The sequence below is a fragment of the Scophthalmus maximus genome, chromosome 4, assembly GCF_022379125.1.
Source record: "Scophthalmus maximus strain ysfricsl-2021 chromosome 4, ASM2237912v1, whole genome shotgun sequence".
Classification (NCBI taxonomy): Eukaryota; Metazoa; Chordata; class Actinopteri; order Pleuronectiformes; family Scophthalmidae; genus Scophthalmus; species Scophthalmus maximus.
In genome coordinates this window covers 4,816,094-4,832,576 of record NC_061518.1, presented here as the reverse complement: position 1 = coordinate 4,832,576, position 16,483 = coordinate 4,816,094, and the positions used below count along the sequence as shown (strand labels likewise).

Here is a 16,483-nt window from a genome sequence, read left to right as displayed (position 1 = left end):
GCTCATCATGGTGCTTGGACATTCCTTGCAATATCAAGGAGCCTCTTTGCATGGCAGTGTGACCTGGCTCAGCCGGCTAAGTGCATGCTCTCAAAGGTTCAGTCTGCATAAAGGAACGCCCTGGTTGCAAAGGTGTATACAGTGTTTACAAGTGCTCAACATCTCTAGATTTAGTTGACCATTCGTGATGAAACGGTGTACAGAATGGAAAGTTGCCCTGTCAGACACTGGGTATTTCACTGTCAGTCCCAAAGAAAAAGCTTTGTAAATCGGGAAAAAATAGTAATTTTTATTAACAAGTGTGTCTTTAATTACACTGAGTTGAAGCCACTAAAGAACTTCTGTGGTCAGCTGGCATTAAGCATATTTGCAGAATAGCTTGCAAATCGTAGCTCTGACTTCTCCTACTGGTCACATGAGTTCTGAACTGTCAGAGCAAAGTCGAGTGGCCGTTGTAATTTTGAGTAATGTAAACCAGTAATTTCAACAAAATTGTTTCCAGAATCTGCAACTTCTACTTCAGGTGGCGTTTTTTTCTACACTGTTTCAACATGTTTGGTCGTGAATAGGCTGGGATTTACAAAGTTGTCCACTGTATACACCTATGTGCACAAAAATAATAATTTTACAATGACTATAACACCATTTCTCCTACAGGTGAATGTTAAATCAATAACTATTCTTTTGATTTTGTGACTCAAGAGTTGTGGAGGTGTCATTTTTAAAGCTCTTTTTCTCAGGACAGTATGGACAAATGAGCTGCAAAGTGAATTTCAAAAGCCAGAAAAACATAGTTTGGTACTGGTCCAATCAAATCTATTGACTCCTTGTACAAATGGTTACAAATTACCCCCTGAATAGATATTAGTTTTACACAGAGTCTCCATTTAACTGATTTACCAAGTGTCAAGGCTTCTCAGACTCTAACATTTTCCACCCACCTCCAAAAGGCAGGATGTGGGTGGAAAATGTTATGTTCCACCCTTAGGCGAAACTAACATTTTCAAATTTTAAGTCCCACAAATTAGCTGGGATTGGCGCCTGCCCCCATACGACCCTTAAAGGATAAGCGGCATAGATAATAGATTGATGGAAAGTTTCCCAAATTTGAATAATTCAGATTTTGGTGACTCCCAGCAGTAGAAAATCATCCTGACGGACAGACAGCAGCACACACTGGTAACGAACCTGGAAACTACCAATACAAGAACCGGAACGTGTATAATAAAAGCCTTTTGTATCATTTTCATTTGTCTTATTGTTGTGTTGGTCTTACTGTCTCTGCTGCTGTCAGACATGTTTCCCCCAGAGGAGACAAAAAAAGTGAAGTGAAGTGGTAAAGTTAACACTTACTCGTTTGTTTGTTTCTTCTTTTTTTTTTATCCTATTCACATTCACTTTGTGGCCAACGTGCTAACATGAAACTGTTTGTGTGGATTGAGAAATAAACCTCGGTGGGTCGATCTGAAGTTACGCCCATCTGTGCCACAGGTGGTGAGTTCGACCAACGGGGAGCTGAATGCAGATGAGCCGGTTAATTCCAACGCTCCAATCACAGCTCAGGCAGAGGGCGAAGTGGTCGACGAGGCCAAGTATGTGTCATGCACCCGCCACACCTCTCCTCCGTGTCCATCTGTCGCTCCATCTCTATCCCACTCTTCCTCTCTACCTCTCTCTCGCTCTCTTTCTTGCTACCTTTTGCTAGGTTGTGGATATGTGACATCCCCACCCCCAGCTGTCACCCTGCTCCAGCATCTATTTTCCCTCTGTCTGATTGTGTAGAATTTTGATCATGACTGCCTCAGCTTTCTAATGAAGAAAGAAAACCATATTTAGACGACCTCATACCTGGAGCAGTCGGCCAATAACACAAGCTGCACTGTCAGTCACTTAGGTTTTCAGTAGCCTGGACATAAAAAAGAAATACTCCTCTGTCAACCTGATCTCAATGCAATGCAGATCCTGTCAGTGAACTCCGCAAGCAGCCATTTGGGATCACACCATATTGTCCATGTGGTAACTTGTTTAATCACGTGTATAAATATGATGAACATGATGTCATCGTATGCAACAGTTGCTCCTTTCTCTTCCCCTGAGGAGACACACGTATTGAGGAAAAGAAGCATGGAAACCATTGGGGGTTTTTTTTTCGTTCAACATTCAAGCCGGTAGCAACGGCTAAAGAGCTATCGTTGCTAATCTTCAGCACCAGCGGCTGGAACGGTGCCATGCTCCAGGGCCTGGCCGCCCACTTTACTAAAACTGCGCTGCTAACCGATCGCCATGTGGTTCAGCTGACTCAGAAGAACTGAGTGACGATATACATTATCGAGAAAATAAGTTTAAGGTTGCGTTGGTTGTCGCAGTAAACTTCCAGGCTTATTTTGGTTTGATTAAAAAATACAGCCAAGAGATTAAGTTAGAACTACATCAGTACTGAGAGCTACAAATGACAAGACCTTTAAAAAAGGTTGCTTTGTCTAGTCGCCAACTAGGCCGCACTTGCGTTGAGCAAATCATGTTATCCCAAGACTCTTGGGCAAAATATTAACAACCAGAAGGGCGATTGGAGATACAGAGAGAGAGAGAGGAAAAAAACAGATTCACCCACGTATCCAGATCCACTCAAAATGAATGGGCTCTTCCCGAGGTCATGTCCCACCCCTCCACAAAATTTCATTGAAACGGGTTCAGTCATTTTTGAGTCATCCTGCTGACAAACTCCATTTTCCCGCATCATAAAAGACGTGTTAGATTTCATGCTGTAGCTCTGTAATAAGTGGTTAAGTTTCCAATTGCACAATACCGTCTATCCTAATACATCTTGTACATCTCGAAATAGAACAGCTATCATCACTTTTATCCCCAGCTGAGCTCTCAAAGTTCTATCGCACGCCGCGGGGATTCGGCATCAAAGCCGCTGTGAAACGTAATTCCCTTCAACGAGTCTCTTCACGAATCTCCCGGAGCTTCATTAACTTTAATCTGGCCTTGTTTCTGTTTCTGACGACAGGCCTTGCTCCTGTTTCTCATTCACATGACTCTTTGATATGATGATTGGTGCGTTCACTTGCCAGTCTCTTTGAAACCCTGTCAAACACATTGATTTTTGATATAAGAACATGAAGTGATGCTTCTGATGCTCTTTAATTAGTGTTTAGCCTTTATTTATCGATAAAATCAGGTACCTATGGTGAATTAATACCACACGTGTAATGATCTCTTTTTACTTTCCATCAGGGATGATTTAATGTTCCGTTATTAACACAACAATATATGTTCATGCATCTTCCAGCTTATTTATAGCAGCAACATTAAACTGCTATTTTAGTTCATTTTCATATATTATAGAACAATAAAGGCCTGTCAAGTTTAAACTTAACCTACTGATGTAATTGTTTACCGAGTGCAGATTTACATCACCACTAAATAAAACCGGTTGCTCCATATAGCCTAGTTCTTGTATAAATATTTGTTGTAACTAGAAATACAGTATGTGACCTGACACTTTGGATACCTGTAAGAATTTAAAATTACATTGCACAACTTGAATGGAACTCAGAAAAGCGCAAACACCTGCCAAGGTCCAACTGTCCAACATTTATATCTGCTAGATCCAGATGATATGTATCCGCACCAAATTCCACAAACTCAGATATTCTTTCCAGAAATATGTTCCATTGCATTATCGAAAATGTCCAAAAAATGTCACAATTTCAAAGAAAGTGAAATCAAAATTCCTGGATCTGCTCCAAAAGTTAACGATGGAAGGATGTGACACGGGCCAGAAAAATAACCAGTTTTGAGGGGAAATAATTCTGTATTTTTTGCATAATTATTCTGAAAAACAAACCAATGGACAAGGGCGAAAAAACCGAATCTCCCTGGTGGAGGTAAAAATAACACAATCTACTTTTAGTTCATAAAGTTATAACTTAAGGACCAAATGTCTCCAGTTAGGTTAGCATATTAAAAAAAATAACTCTCAAACGCATCCTTCATTTATGTGTATATAGAAAAAATTCATGCCTACATTTACATGGATTGACAGTTGTGTTTATATCTTGATTTACTGTTTACATAGTTGATGGCTTTTAATTGAGCAGTGCTACAGATGTTTCTTAGCAATTGATTCAAGGGGCTAAGGGGCTTAGGAGGGACTTTGCACACAAATGTAGTTGTAGATTCCCAAATGTTGGTCAACCTAATCCTGGACTCTTTCAGTTGTTACTTAGTTGTTTTTCACATTCCACCAATACTCAATTCCACCAAGGGTGGAGACAGACATTCAATGTCTTGCGTCAAAAAAAAAAGAAATTAAAAGCAAAGGGAATGATCGTTTTTTTTTAAAAGGATAAAAGCACTTTCTTTTTGCAAATGCAGCTTAGATCACACAACACATTTTGAAATGGAAACCACCTTCATCCCCAGGAATTCTGGGAGACTCTGGATGTTCTGTGACCTTTTTCCTCCTCTTAGCCTCCCAAACGCTCCCTCTCGACGTCCACCCCGTGTCCTGTTGGTGTACCTGTTTGTGTGCATGTTTTTTCTCGTGTGTGGCACGTGTTCCCAGTCCCATCGTCCTGGTCTCGCTGTATTAATCTATCTTTCTTTTTCTCTTTTTTTACACTCTTTCCTCTCTCTTCCTCTGTAGCTGCGTGAAAATGCTCAACCTGTGGTGAGTCCCTCTCTGCTTGTCCACATCAGACTCATGGGACAGGGAGTGGACCAGCCGAGGCTGGGCAACGAGGAGTTGTTATTTTATTTATTTATTTATTTTAAACTCTCGCACAAAAGTATTACTCCTGAGAATGTGTGCTGTTCAGGTTAAGTTACAAACGAGTAGAGAAATCTGTAAACCATGCTACGATGTGTGTTGGCAAACATGACTTGAGCAAACATCACATCCAGGCGGAAAGAAAAAGCAAGATGCACTTTCACACAATTTTACTTTAAAATCATCCTAATATTTCTTAGCGCCTTTTTTTGCAGCACATTTAGCTTCAGGTTAAGGATCTTTTAAACATGTAGCATTGGGCACCAGTATTTTTTCATAGACGAATCTAAGAGTCACTGTCTAATGTCGTGTTCCACAGCTATTTTTTTTTTCTCCTTCTTGTCTTTGTATGTTTTTACTGATCATTTGGTCTCATCTTGTCTTGTGCTCTCTGTCTGCACTGCTCCATTCTCATGCACACGACACATTGTCTTCAGAGTCACTGCAGCAGTCTGTAGTTGAGTTCCCTCTGCCATTTTTTTTTTTATGCATAACAATGGTATCAGGTGAATAATAATCAAATAGTCTGTAGAACAAAATATATCTTTTCCTTAAAGCCCCAGTGTGTAATTTTCCGGCAGCATCTGTTGGTAAAAGTTGCAAACCGCAACCAACTGAGCACCCGACATTGGACACTTTATGCTGGCGCACCGCTGATTCCATTTCATTTACGGCAGCGCTGAAAATACAACGCGACTGCGACTTATTCTGGACCATTCAGTGCAAAACCATATTCAACACGATGTAGCAAACATGGAGCCTCACACGGGGTCGGGTCCAGGGTTTTTCTGTGAATAAGTTCTTCTAAATATTACACACTGTAGCTTTAATGCTAATGTTTTACTAATCAAACCTTTTGGCAGCTGCAGTTCTCATTATCCCAAAAATGTGCATCCATCCAGATTTGATGGACATTAACATATGTTTTAACACACTAATTTGATCCGTTTCGGTTTCTTTTGTCTCATATTCTGAAGACTCTCTCATCTACATGTGGATTGAAATGTCCCTCTCTGCCCCCGCAGGTGCTGCTGTTTCTTCAAGCGAAAACGGAAGAAGAACACCCAGAGGCACAAATGATCGTCTGCCACCACTGGCCTGAAATCTTTTTTTCCCAAGTGTCCAGCTCGGTTGATTGTGATTCCTGGAAATCAATAAGAGGTCCCATTCACAATTAAAAGAGGGGAGACGACGGAAAGATCCTTCATTGAATTTGTCCCTCTAAAGGGACCAGTTAAAAATGGTTCAAGACGCTTGTGTCTTTCCATGGGAGTCCTATTTAAAAATTAATTTTTTCCCCACCCTCCAAGATGTGTGGGAATGTTTTGCAGGCCAGTCGGCCAAACAGGAGGACCTATTCGTTGGATTCTTTTGCAGGGGATATTTTTTTCTTCTTCCCTAAAGACACTCAGCATTTGTATTTTTCTCTCCTCTTTTTTTTCTGTTTATCTCCTGTGGTATTACAAAGGAAGCGACGGGTCTTCCTGTGGAATATTGCCACCTTCCACCTGTTCCGTACTATAATTTTTATTTTTTTTTGTTTGAAAATCCTATTTTTTCATTTCCCCTCTGTCTCGTCCCAGTTCAAGGTGTTTTTGCCTGTTGTTTCGTTTGCGAACTCGTTTATTTTTTTTTATTTTTTTGACACAAAGCCCCTCTGGTCATTCCCGACACGAGGCTGAATGTAAACCTGGACACACGATGGAGCCAGGAGTGTTAACAGAGAGCATCAGTCTGTCGGCCCCTGCACTTTTCTTTTCCCCCTCCCAAAGAGGTCAACCCCCTGGAACTAGGACCCGGGCCTGAGAGAACAGAAGACCAGAGGGGTCTCCTGCACTGTGTTCTCTCTCAGAATGATTTCTTCTCGCGCTGCTTGGTTAAAGCGCTTCCCACTTAACCACGCCCGTTCTCAGAAAACACACACTACAGCCTCTTTTGACTCATGCAGATTTTGCTCCTGTCGGCTTTGGGATGACATGCGGCAACCTGACTCTTCTACATGCTACATAAACAAATATGCTATTTATGCTATTTATCTCTTGGTTGCCACCGATTTTCTTACCAATTAAAAAAAAAAAAAAAAGAACATACACACTGAATGTATGGACAGTACGGTAAATGACTTTGGGAGTAATCATATAATCTGTTATGCGCATGGAAAAGAAATTGCAGTTAAGGAGTTAAGGCCAATGTTTTAAAAGCAGGTGGGGGGGAGACCAAAATGAAGTGGATTTGTGGTTTGGGAGAGTCTTGATTGTTCTGATTAATGTAATGGTTAGTAATGAACTGTGCACCAGTAGACGACGCTGGGGGATGTTGCTTTGGAGCGACAAGAGGAACGAGCGTGATTTGCTTTCGGAGATTAAATCACAGCCTCTCTCTCGACGCTGCTGTCCAATGCCTTAACCCCAACCAGTCGACCCCCACAACCCCAACCTCCCCACCACCACCACCACCACCACCCGTTGGACAAACGAGTTGGAAGCATGATGGTTGTGAGATTTTTTGCAATTCCTTTTGGGGGGGTCACCTGCATCATAAAGCCCCAAAGTTGCCGACTGTTCCCCGATCGTATCCAGAGTAGTTGATGACTTCCTGTGTAACACTGAAGATGTATTCCTAAAAGATGCCAAATGTGAGGTTTGGTGTGATAATCTGTGACGACGGTGTTGAGACGTTGTCCCTGCCCCTGTGTGTCCAGTCTGAAGACCCCTGTGTTTTTATGTTCGGGTCCTTCACCTTGATGCAGAGAGAGAATAATAACAACATGTCCGTACCATTTTATTTTTTATTAAGTGTCACGGAGGACTGCCTTGAAACAATATCCTCGATACGTCACCTTGCTCCATCCTCCCAACAGAGAGCAAATTTACCGTACATGGGTGTTTTACTTTTTATCTTGCTAATGTGAATTTTTTTTCCCATCTTTCATTCCAAATAGCCATGGTTTTTATGGGGAAACAGAGGTTAACAAAAAGAAAAGGAAAGAGAGGAAAAAAGAAGCTTGAAACCATGACTGCACTACATTTGTTGACCCAGGCTTTCCCTGACAAGACCCCGCCTTCTTAATACTGTACTTCAAAACGTGCTTATTACTTTAATTGTAGCCTCCTCGTGTGCTAATCCTTCCCTATAGGGTGCAGGGAATACACTTTAAATTTTTTTTTTATATCCCCACCCACTCAGTTGTGTTTTTTTTTGTGTGCCATGACGCCCTCCTCCCTCTATACACACACACACACACACACACACACACACACACACACACACACACACACACACACTCATGCAAGTCCTGGATGAATCCTCTCTCGGCGGAGTGTTAGATTTGGCGCTTTGTGGGCCTACTCCATCATCTTTACGAATACAATGTTATAGATGTTGCAAACTATCTCAATGATTCAGTATGTAAACCTGCTTGTTGCGTGTATTTACACTGTATAGCTTTTTTTTGGTTCATTCTTAACCCCCTGACGTGTCGAGTTACTCCAGGGTCTAAGTTATTGTGTTATTGAAAGTACTTGAATATGAAAATCTATGGGACCTTTATTTTCTGTTTGTTTTATGGTTTCCTCGGGTCATTAATCGTTATAATTCCACGTAGGATTTGAGGGGTGGGGTTGGGGGGGGGGGGTAAACGGGCTATTTGAATGACAGGTTTTCATTTCTATTGAGACGTCTTAGTGCCTCGTAAGTCGTGTTTGGACGGGTGGCATTCGTCGGACTCGCCTGTGGAGTCCTGTGCTTAGCCGGTGTAAATGACCGGATGAGGCTTGGGTCATTTAGCTTCACCCGGTAAAGGTCCAGTCAGATGTAGGCTTGGAGGTTAAATCACGCATTTGTCTCCGTGAAACAGTTATCGTAATGCTTTGTTTTTTTTATCTGGTGAGGGGTGAATCCCCACGTTTAGTGTTTTTTACCAGACGCCCAAACATCTGCTGCCTGTGAATCTGCCTCAGCAGCACCCGGGGCGTTTGACTCCAGCGACCGGAGGGAAAAGTTGAAAGTATTCCTGTGTAGTGTCTGTGAGATGGATATCAAGACTAAACGGCCTTCAGTGTTCCCCCTCTCCTTCGAATTCCCCCCTAGTGCCATTCCTGAGACGACTACTAGCCCATGCCTTTTACCTGTGCCAGAAAAATATGAAGTTGAATGTTGTCTTTTGTTTTTTTTGTTTTTACCATCGCAATTTCCACCTTGTGTCCTCCACGTGTCCATAAATCTCAGAGCAACGTGGCTCCAGGAAGTGTTGGGTGAGTTTTCACTACTTTCAGAGTTGAATCACGTGACAGATCATCTTTGCACAACATCTGCTTCTTCCGTGGACCTGCTGCGGGTCCGCATCGCTCTTTTAGCTCACGGCTGAATCGGTAGATAATATAGACATATTACTCTGGTGTATTTACCTTTTCTTTTTCTTTTCTTTTTTCTTTTTTTTAACTCTCTGGGCCTTGTACAGAGCGATATAGGAGAGCTCTGTATGATTTGCATGGCTTTATCTGGAGACGACAGCGAGCGGCCGCTATCTCTCTTTGGTGAATTTTCTCTCCTGTGAGGCTCATATACTGTTTGGTCACTGAGACGTCTCCATGTGAAATAAGAAAAACTTTTTTGTGTCGTCACACAGCACATTCCATTTCTGTTCCCTTTATCTCTCATTCATTATCTCTCACTTTCAGTCAGACGTGTTTATTTTTTTTTTTGGTGTGTGTGTAAGTCATCCGTGTGTGTGTGTGTGTGTCAAAGCTGTGTAAATCAAAGCATAGGACAGTTAAAGTGTGAATGAACGGCTCACGGTCTTTATTTTTCTGGGTTCTCTGGCACTTTTTCTTGTTGCTGTACTGTAGAGTTGTCTTGGATTTACTGTATATTTTTTTCTTTGAGGGAGAGGTTTAGGGTGACATTTACTGCAATATTGTGATGATTATTTGAAAATTGTAAATTGTACAGTGTTCACAATTGTAGTCTTTGTTTGTTTTGGTTTTTTTCTATTGGGATTCCATATAAAAGAAGTTCTTCAAATATTTTTTTTTCTCTTCTTCCTCTCAGACTGTGGAAAATCAGATTGTACAGCTGCAAGAGTTTATCCTCCCCTCCGCAATTTTTTTTTTCTTTTTCCAGAGCTATGATTAAGAGAAGTCTTAAAACTGTAAATAAATATTATTGTGTTGAAATATGAATGTCACTTCAAAAATGTATTCGAATGAGTTAAGTCAAGGGCTTCAAGAATGAAGGAGCCACATTTCTTCTTTTTATGATTTCATAATTTTTAATTTGCAGAAAAAGGTAAAGGTCCTTTTTATCTGAAACTCCTGTTTTTGTTTTTTTTGTCCCCTCCTTGAATTCATATAAATACAATGTGTCACACATGAACCTTATAAAATCACTTTTTATTCCCTCCACACCTAAAGGGAAACTCCAGTTTGCACCCTTTTTTATGTAAAATAAAAGCTCTCCACCTTGTGGGAAAGTCGTTTGTGATGTCATTTGTACCCCTTTCTCCTCACGCTTCATTCTTAACTTAAGTGAAATGGTGAATTTACAAAGATGATGGATCCAGATGTTTGGAAATCGATTTGCAAAATATATATTAATGGTGATGAGAGAAGTTGAGTTTAGTGCCTGCGTCGGGATTTCAGTCTGGTTTTCTTCGTACTCATCAGAGCTGCACATATTTGTCTGCTTTAAAAGGAAAAAAAAAAGAAGAGCATGAGGTTGTTCATTGCATTTAACGAGTGTCTTACAACTTAAAATTAAAGCAATGCTGCACCTTACATTTAATAATACGTTAGTAGCTTTATGAAATGCACAAATTGTATCATCAAGGTTTTTTAAAATATCTCGTATTGCCAAAAAGAAGAAATTTGCAGCTAAAATGTAAATTGTCTGCACATCAAAGCACATACATTTTGACTTTTGATGCTTGGATACATTTTACTTCAAACTTGTAATCATTTACTTTAGTAAAATGATGAATGCAGGTATTTTACTTATAATTAAGTATATTTCGTGTTAACCTAAGGATTAGTGTAGTGCATTAAATTAAATAAATCCCACTTCTGGCAACTTACTTTCTTTCCTTCTTATTCTTTCTTGAACATGCAGTTCCTCCGTTCCACCGCTAGTTAGCGGTGTCGGCGCGGCCGTGGCTGTGACCGAGCAGCCCCGTAAGCTATTTACTTCCGGTATGACGCTGCGGTGCCCCTCTTCTTCCGGTCCGAGTCAACAATGGTGGGTACACTGAGAAACATTTCACTTCAGCGGTCCTCACCATCCTGGCTAATCCTCACCGTCCGTCTGTCGACGGAGCGCTAGCGAACATTAGTCCGCAGACGAACGACACAAACATGTCGAATCACCGGATATCGAGGCGCTTCAGTGGTTTTTAAACGTATCCGACAGGCGGAATGTTCCTGTTTCGCTGCGGTAGTTAACCGGCCGCTGGTCGGCGAAGGAGCCGCAGTCAGAATATCACCGGTACTCGTGTGTTGTTATGAATAAATATTCTCAGTTATTGTCATTATCCTCCTTTTTAAACCTCATTTGACTTCGCTACTGTCAATTTCCGGTGAGAACCGGAAATTTACGGTTCATTTCGACCAATTTTTACTTTTATATATTAAGACGAACCCTACAATATTTTTTTTTACATCTGGAATTAATTTTGAATTGTTTCTCAATAACTTCAAATGTATCTTCAATGTGTTAATGCAGGTCACGTGTCTTACATTTGAAATATCCCTCGTTTGTTTGGTTGTTCATTTCCTGAAGTTGGATCATTATTTGGCAGCGAGGTGGAAAGTCACAAAAAAATCAAATCTGAAATAGAAAAAAAAATCACCAAATTTTATGTCTTCATACAAATTATTAAAGTTGGAAAATAAGTTTTCAACAGGCGGCTTGTTAATGAAGTCCACGTCTATCACGTTGAAATGTCTGGTTTTTAAGATGCACCTGGTCCTTATTTGAGGAAAATACTGTGAAGACCCTTTTCTTTTGAATTTTAATAATAATAATAATTTCTACTGTGGGGTTAAATCAGTGTTAAGGCTCTAAATAGAACATCCAACACCCAATTAATTGAGAAATACCATTGAAATGAGATGTGAACATCGCTGTACATGCACTTGGTAAATAATTCTATGCCTCATCATTCGTACTGGTGATTATGAATTGCTTCCATTCTTTGGCTGGTAGGACGGAGGTGTTATTAGAGAGATGCCTGTGATGAAAATCATTTTTAATTCTATTGTTTTTAGTGGTTTTAAAAGATCTTATGTTGAACTGTACTGTAAACAGACCCCTAAACCGATAAGAAAGCCGTCACTGCGCGATTTTTAAAACACTTTAGTAGCTGAAAATATATTTCCCGTTTGACCACTGACATGCCCTCCAGTGTAATGAACATCAACTAGACAACTTTGCCTGTGATTTTGCTCCGCACTGCCGTAAACATCCCTCTGGTTGCTGTCGTCTATTTACCAAACGTGTTTGGCTTCGTCCCTTCAGGGTCGAGTCAGGACCAAGACGGTCAAGAAGGCCGCGCGGGTCATCATCGAGAAGTACTACACGCGCCTGGGCAATGACTTCCACGTCAACAAGAGGGTGTGCGAGGAGATCGCCATCATCCCCAGCAAACCTCTGCGCAACAAGATCGCAGGGTGAGTTGCAGTGTCAACTTTTGATTTCCATGTGTGTGCATGGAACGGTTGGTTGCACTTGTTGGTACGTCTCAGTTTCTTAAAGATCGCCACTGTTGTTCCTCACAGCGCTGAGAAATAGAATCTTTTCTAGAGATTAGGGGTGGATTGGGATTGCCCTTCCTATCTACTATTCCTTGACCTCAGTGGAAAAGGTCATGAGGTCAAGGAAAGGTGTAAAGGAAAGAACTCATAGGATTTAGGAAAAGCCGACTCGACTTTCACTACACTACGTCATCACGCGACGGCGGATGTTATTGACGCGGGTCTGTCGTGGTGAGACTACAAATTTCCGAAGATGGACTACAAAGAACGCAGCGTGTGTTTTACCATCGTGTGACATATTTACAGATGTAAATAATTTATATGCAACGATAACTTACATTATGATGTCGCCCCTTCTACTTATTATTAAATCGTTTACGTTGGTGCATGGCGCGTCCCGTGAATATCGCTGCCGCAATGAATTGTGGGACGTCTATATCTCCTTTCCTTCCGCACCGGAAAGTCCAGTTTACCCCATTGAAGTACCTTTCCTATGCGTGTAGAGAATCCGAACAGCTCTTATCATGGCTGCTGATCAAATACATCCAGGTCGCTTCAAGATTTAGGAATCTTCCTAAGCAAATTTGACAATTCGACGCACCCTAGTTCTTGAGTCACTTCTGGTGGCGGTCTGGGAAAGAATGACTAGAAAGGATCGTGCTTTTTATCTTTTTGCACATTGGCCGTCATGCATTCTTGGCTCCGCAAGACTTTTAATTTGTAGTTACGGAAAGTCGAGGACATAAGTGCACCGCAGCATGAAGTTTGTTATGTAAATATGTAACATCCTGGTGCTTGTGCGGTGTTGATTTTAACATTACAGAACAAAGATGTTAAAAACAATTGTGTTAACTCACTCAGTCTGTTAACAACCTCAATTCAAGATATCGTTCCCATGGCCACATTATAAATGATATGATCAGTGTAATTGGAAACAGCGAGTGAAAGATGCCTGACTGTGACTGTGCTGTAGATGCGTCTCTCTCACGTCCTGCACACGTTCGTCCTCGTACGTCAGCCTTCTGCCTTGAACCTTTTAAGATCGATGTGCACAGGGTGGAAACTCCTAATCCACCGCTTGTTTGCAGAGAGTCGGTGGTAGTGAGCGGAGTGAGTCAGCAACGGCAGCGTGTTTCCTCAGAGACACGACTGCTGCGGTCTCCTTCAGGCGCTTCTTTGTTTGGAAGATGCAATTAATCTGGAGTTTGTGCTAAAGAGAGCTGAGCTGCTGCCGGCCTCTTGTTTTTTGCTGAATATACTTTGTGTTTATGTGTGAATGCTGCAGTTATTTGTGTTTTGATAAAAGCGTTGTTGCAGCAGCTTCCCCCTCCGTGTGGACCAGACGTCAGCACCACGTCGTCCTTGTTCCAGCTGCTGGTCATTTGTGTGTTGTGTCAAAAAACTGATCTTCGAATGCAGCTCAGTGGAATTATCATTTTCTTTAGTGTATTCAAACTGTGGCACAACAGAGTGATCACTGATATTCTGTTCTACGACTGCAACCAACAACAACCGATTATTTTCATTATCGATAAATCTGTTGATTATTTCCTCGATTAATCGATTAGTTGTTTGGTTCATAAATGTCATAAAATGGTGCAAAATGTTGATCGTGTTTCGCAAAACCCCAAGATGATATTTTGTTTGGCATAGAGGAGCAAAGAAACCAGAAAATATTCACATTTAAGAAGCAGACATCAGAGAATTTTGAATATATTTTTCCCATAAAACAACTTGAATCGATTAATCAATTATCAAACATTTGGCGATTAATTTATTCATCGATTTCTGATTGATTGTCTGTTGCAGCTCTATGAATGATTAACATTATGTAAATGCACTGACAGTGGTCAAGTACAGTGAGAGCAGGTTCTCCCATCAAATCTGTTGTCTGAGGGAATGTCTATTTTTTAATTCCCATAAATTATGATTATTAGTATTTTCTGTGTATTATGAACTTGAGAGTAGGTGCACAATGACCACTCAAAGAGTTTAAGTAACATTATACATGAAATTAACTGTATTCTGAATATTGTTAAATATTATAAGGTCTGGATTGTCAGACATGTAAAGCCTTAATATGTCAGTTATCAATAAAACAATCAAATTTTTCAGTCCATAAAAGTAATGAAAAAATTGCATCTTGCAATTATATTTGATATTTATACATTGTGTCTATAAATGATCAAATATTTTATATACATGTATGAATGTAGTCTTCTCTGTTGACTTGTAACTATAGTCTCACACTGACCATGACTTCCTGTCTGTCTCAGGTATGTGACTCACCTGATGAAGCGGATCCAGCGCGGTCCAATCAGAGGAATCTCCATCAAGCTGCAGGAGGAGGAGCGAGAGAGGAGGGACAACTACGTCCCAGACGTACGTTCACGCTCTGAAAAACTCAACTGTCAAATGTTTCCCACAAAAGTTTGAGAAGTTGGAGTTCAGACGGCTCATTTGTTTCTCTTAAATCTACTCTTCTAGATCTCTGCTCTTGACCAGGAGCTCATCGAGGTGGATCCAGACACAAAGGAAATGCTCAAGATGCTGGTTAGTGTAAAATATGATTCATATCGATTGATTTATTTAATGTGACCAGTTTAGAGTTTCTCAATGTCTTTAAAACATCATACAACATGTTCATGATGTTATTTAATGTCTCATTTAGACAAAATAGTCTAAAACCCAGATATTAATACTTACATTATCAGCAGGATATTTGATATTAAAAATTAATTAAGAGTGGCAGCCTTGTTTGGTCTTTGTGTGTGAAAACTTATCTGAATAGTTGCTCATTCATTTAATGACGGGATTTATCAAAGCAATTTTTCAGACTTCACCACCTTGAGATAGATAATTAATAATTCTGTAATGTTCCTTTTCTTCATCGTGCAGGACTTCGGTGGCCTTTCCAACCTCCAGGTCACTCAGCCAACTATTGGAATGAACTTCAAAACACCCCGAGGATTGTAGAGTCATGTGTAACTGTCTAAATAAAGTGATTATTAATTATCACTGAGATAGGTCTCTTTATCATCAAGGAAGTGATGGTTAATGGTCTTTGCTAAATGATATATCAACAGCAAAACTTGAACATTATTGCCTCAGGTTGGAGGGTAACTAAGTATGTTCTCAACGAAACGATGAGGTACTTATTTTCTAATACTTTAGTTAAAGTTTATGCAACTTTATACTTTAACAACGCTACATGTATCTGGCACATCTAGTTTATAAATACATTTCAGATGAAGACTTCACATACAAATCCTATAAAATACATGAGTAAAAAAGTGGGTCCCTACATATATAATTGGAATATTTTTTCAAAAATGATAGCAAACTGGTATATAAATGTTCTTTCTAATACTCATCTTATAATTTCATCCATTGCACGCTTTTCAACCAATTGAGCAGGTCAATATAAAACATGCAACATTAAGAGATTAAAATAGGTGTAAATGAAATGTGCGTAAAAACAATGTTCAGGTATGCATATATGTAGACAAAAAAATATATATTTTTAAAAGGTACAAGCAAAAAGATTTTACTTCAAGACTGAATTAGACTACTTTTGCACATGCATTATTGGTACTTTTACATAATCAAATGATCTTAGTTCTTCCGTCTCTGCATAGACGACATTTTTTCAGATACATAAATCAAACTGAAGCTATTACAACAGCGGTTTTCACTTCATTGATGAGAACTTGTAGTTATTAATGTGCTGTCTGGTTGGAATACTTTCAGGAAAGCCACACTTGAGATTTGAAATAATCATAGGTTTTATTGGATATTTCTCACTTACAATGTTGAAATTATTTTATTTTTTCAACTATGACTCCTAAATGCTCAACATTAGTCCGTTTACTAATTGGGCTGTAACGGTGTTGCCCTTTGGTTGCATGAGTTTTCTTTCATGTTCGTCTTTCAGGTTCTGCCTCTCCAACCACGTTGAAGA

The 16,483-nt window shown here is 40.1% G+C and overlaps 2 protein-coding genes and 1 long non-coding RNA gene across 7 annotated transcripts in view; 2 read left to right on the top strand and 1 right to left on the bottom strand.

Moving 5' to 3' along the window:
- csnk1g1 (casein kinase 1, gamma 1) overlaps window positions 1-10,247 on the top strand; it is a 30,944-nt gene extending 20,697 nt beyond the window's left edge. For 3 of the 5 annotated variants that reach the window (XM_047331411.1, XM_035629426.2, XM_047331409.1), the window contains 3 exons: window positions 1,492-1,592; window positions 4,655-4,678; window positions 5,803-10,247. In XM_047331411.1, the coding sequence (XP_047187367.1) occupies window positions 1,492-1,592; window positions 4,655-4,678; window positions 5,803-5,857 (180 nt within the window). In that variant the 3' untranslated portion in view covers window positions 5,858-10,247. The remainder of the gene's footprint in view (window positions 1-1,491; window positions 1,593-4,654; window positions 4,679-5,802) is intronic. The other 2 variants (XM_047331410.1, XM_047331412.1) reach the window with 1 other exon arrangement.
- Window positions 10,108-11,258, bottom strand: LOC124849913. Its single transcript, XR_007030550.1, has 2 exons — window positions 10,849-11,258; window positions 10,108-10,459 (listed from the first exon to the last, which is right to left on the bottom strand). It is a non-coding gene; the product is annotated as an uncharacterized LOC124849913 (long non-coding RNA).
- On the top strand, window positions 10,905-15,540 carry rps17 (ribosomal protein S17). The gene is made up of 5 exons (XM_035629429.2): window positions 10,905-11,008; window positions 12,287-12,438; window positions 14,799-14,904; window positions 15,010-15,075; window positions 15,421-15,540. Exons 1-5 carry the CDS (start codon window positions 11,006-11,008, stop codon window positions 15,496-15,498), a joined length of 405 nt encoding a protein of 134 aa, XP_035485322.1. The 5' UTR covers window positions 10,905-11,005; the 3' UTR covers window positions 15,499-15,540.
- The last annotated feature ends 943 nt before the right edge of the window (window positions 15,541-16,483 follow it).

Coding starts and splice junctions, on each gene's coding strand:
- rps17 (XM_035629429.2), top strand. Junction 12,439..14,798: donor CTGCGCAACAAGATCGCAGG/GTGAGTTGCAGT, acceptor TGTCTGTCTCAG/GTATGTGACTCACCTGATGA. Junction 14,905..15,009: donor GGGACAACTACGTCCCAGAC/GTACGTTCACGC, acceptor CTACTCTTCTAG/ATCTCTGCTCTTGACCAGGA.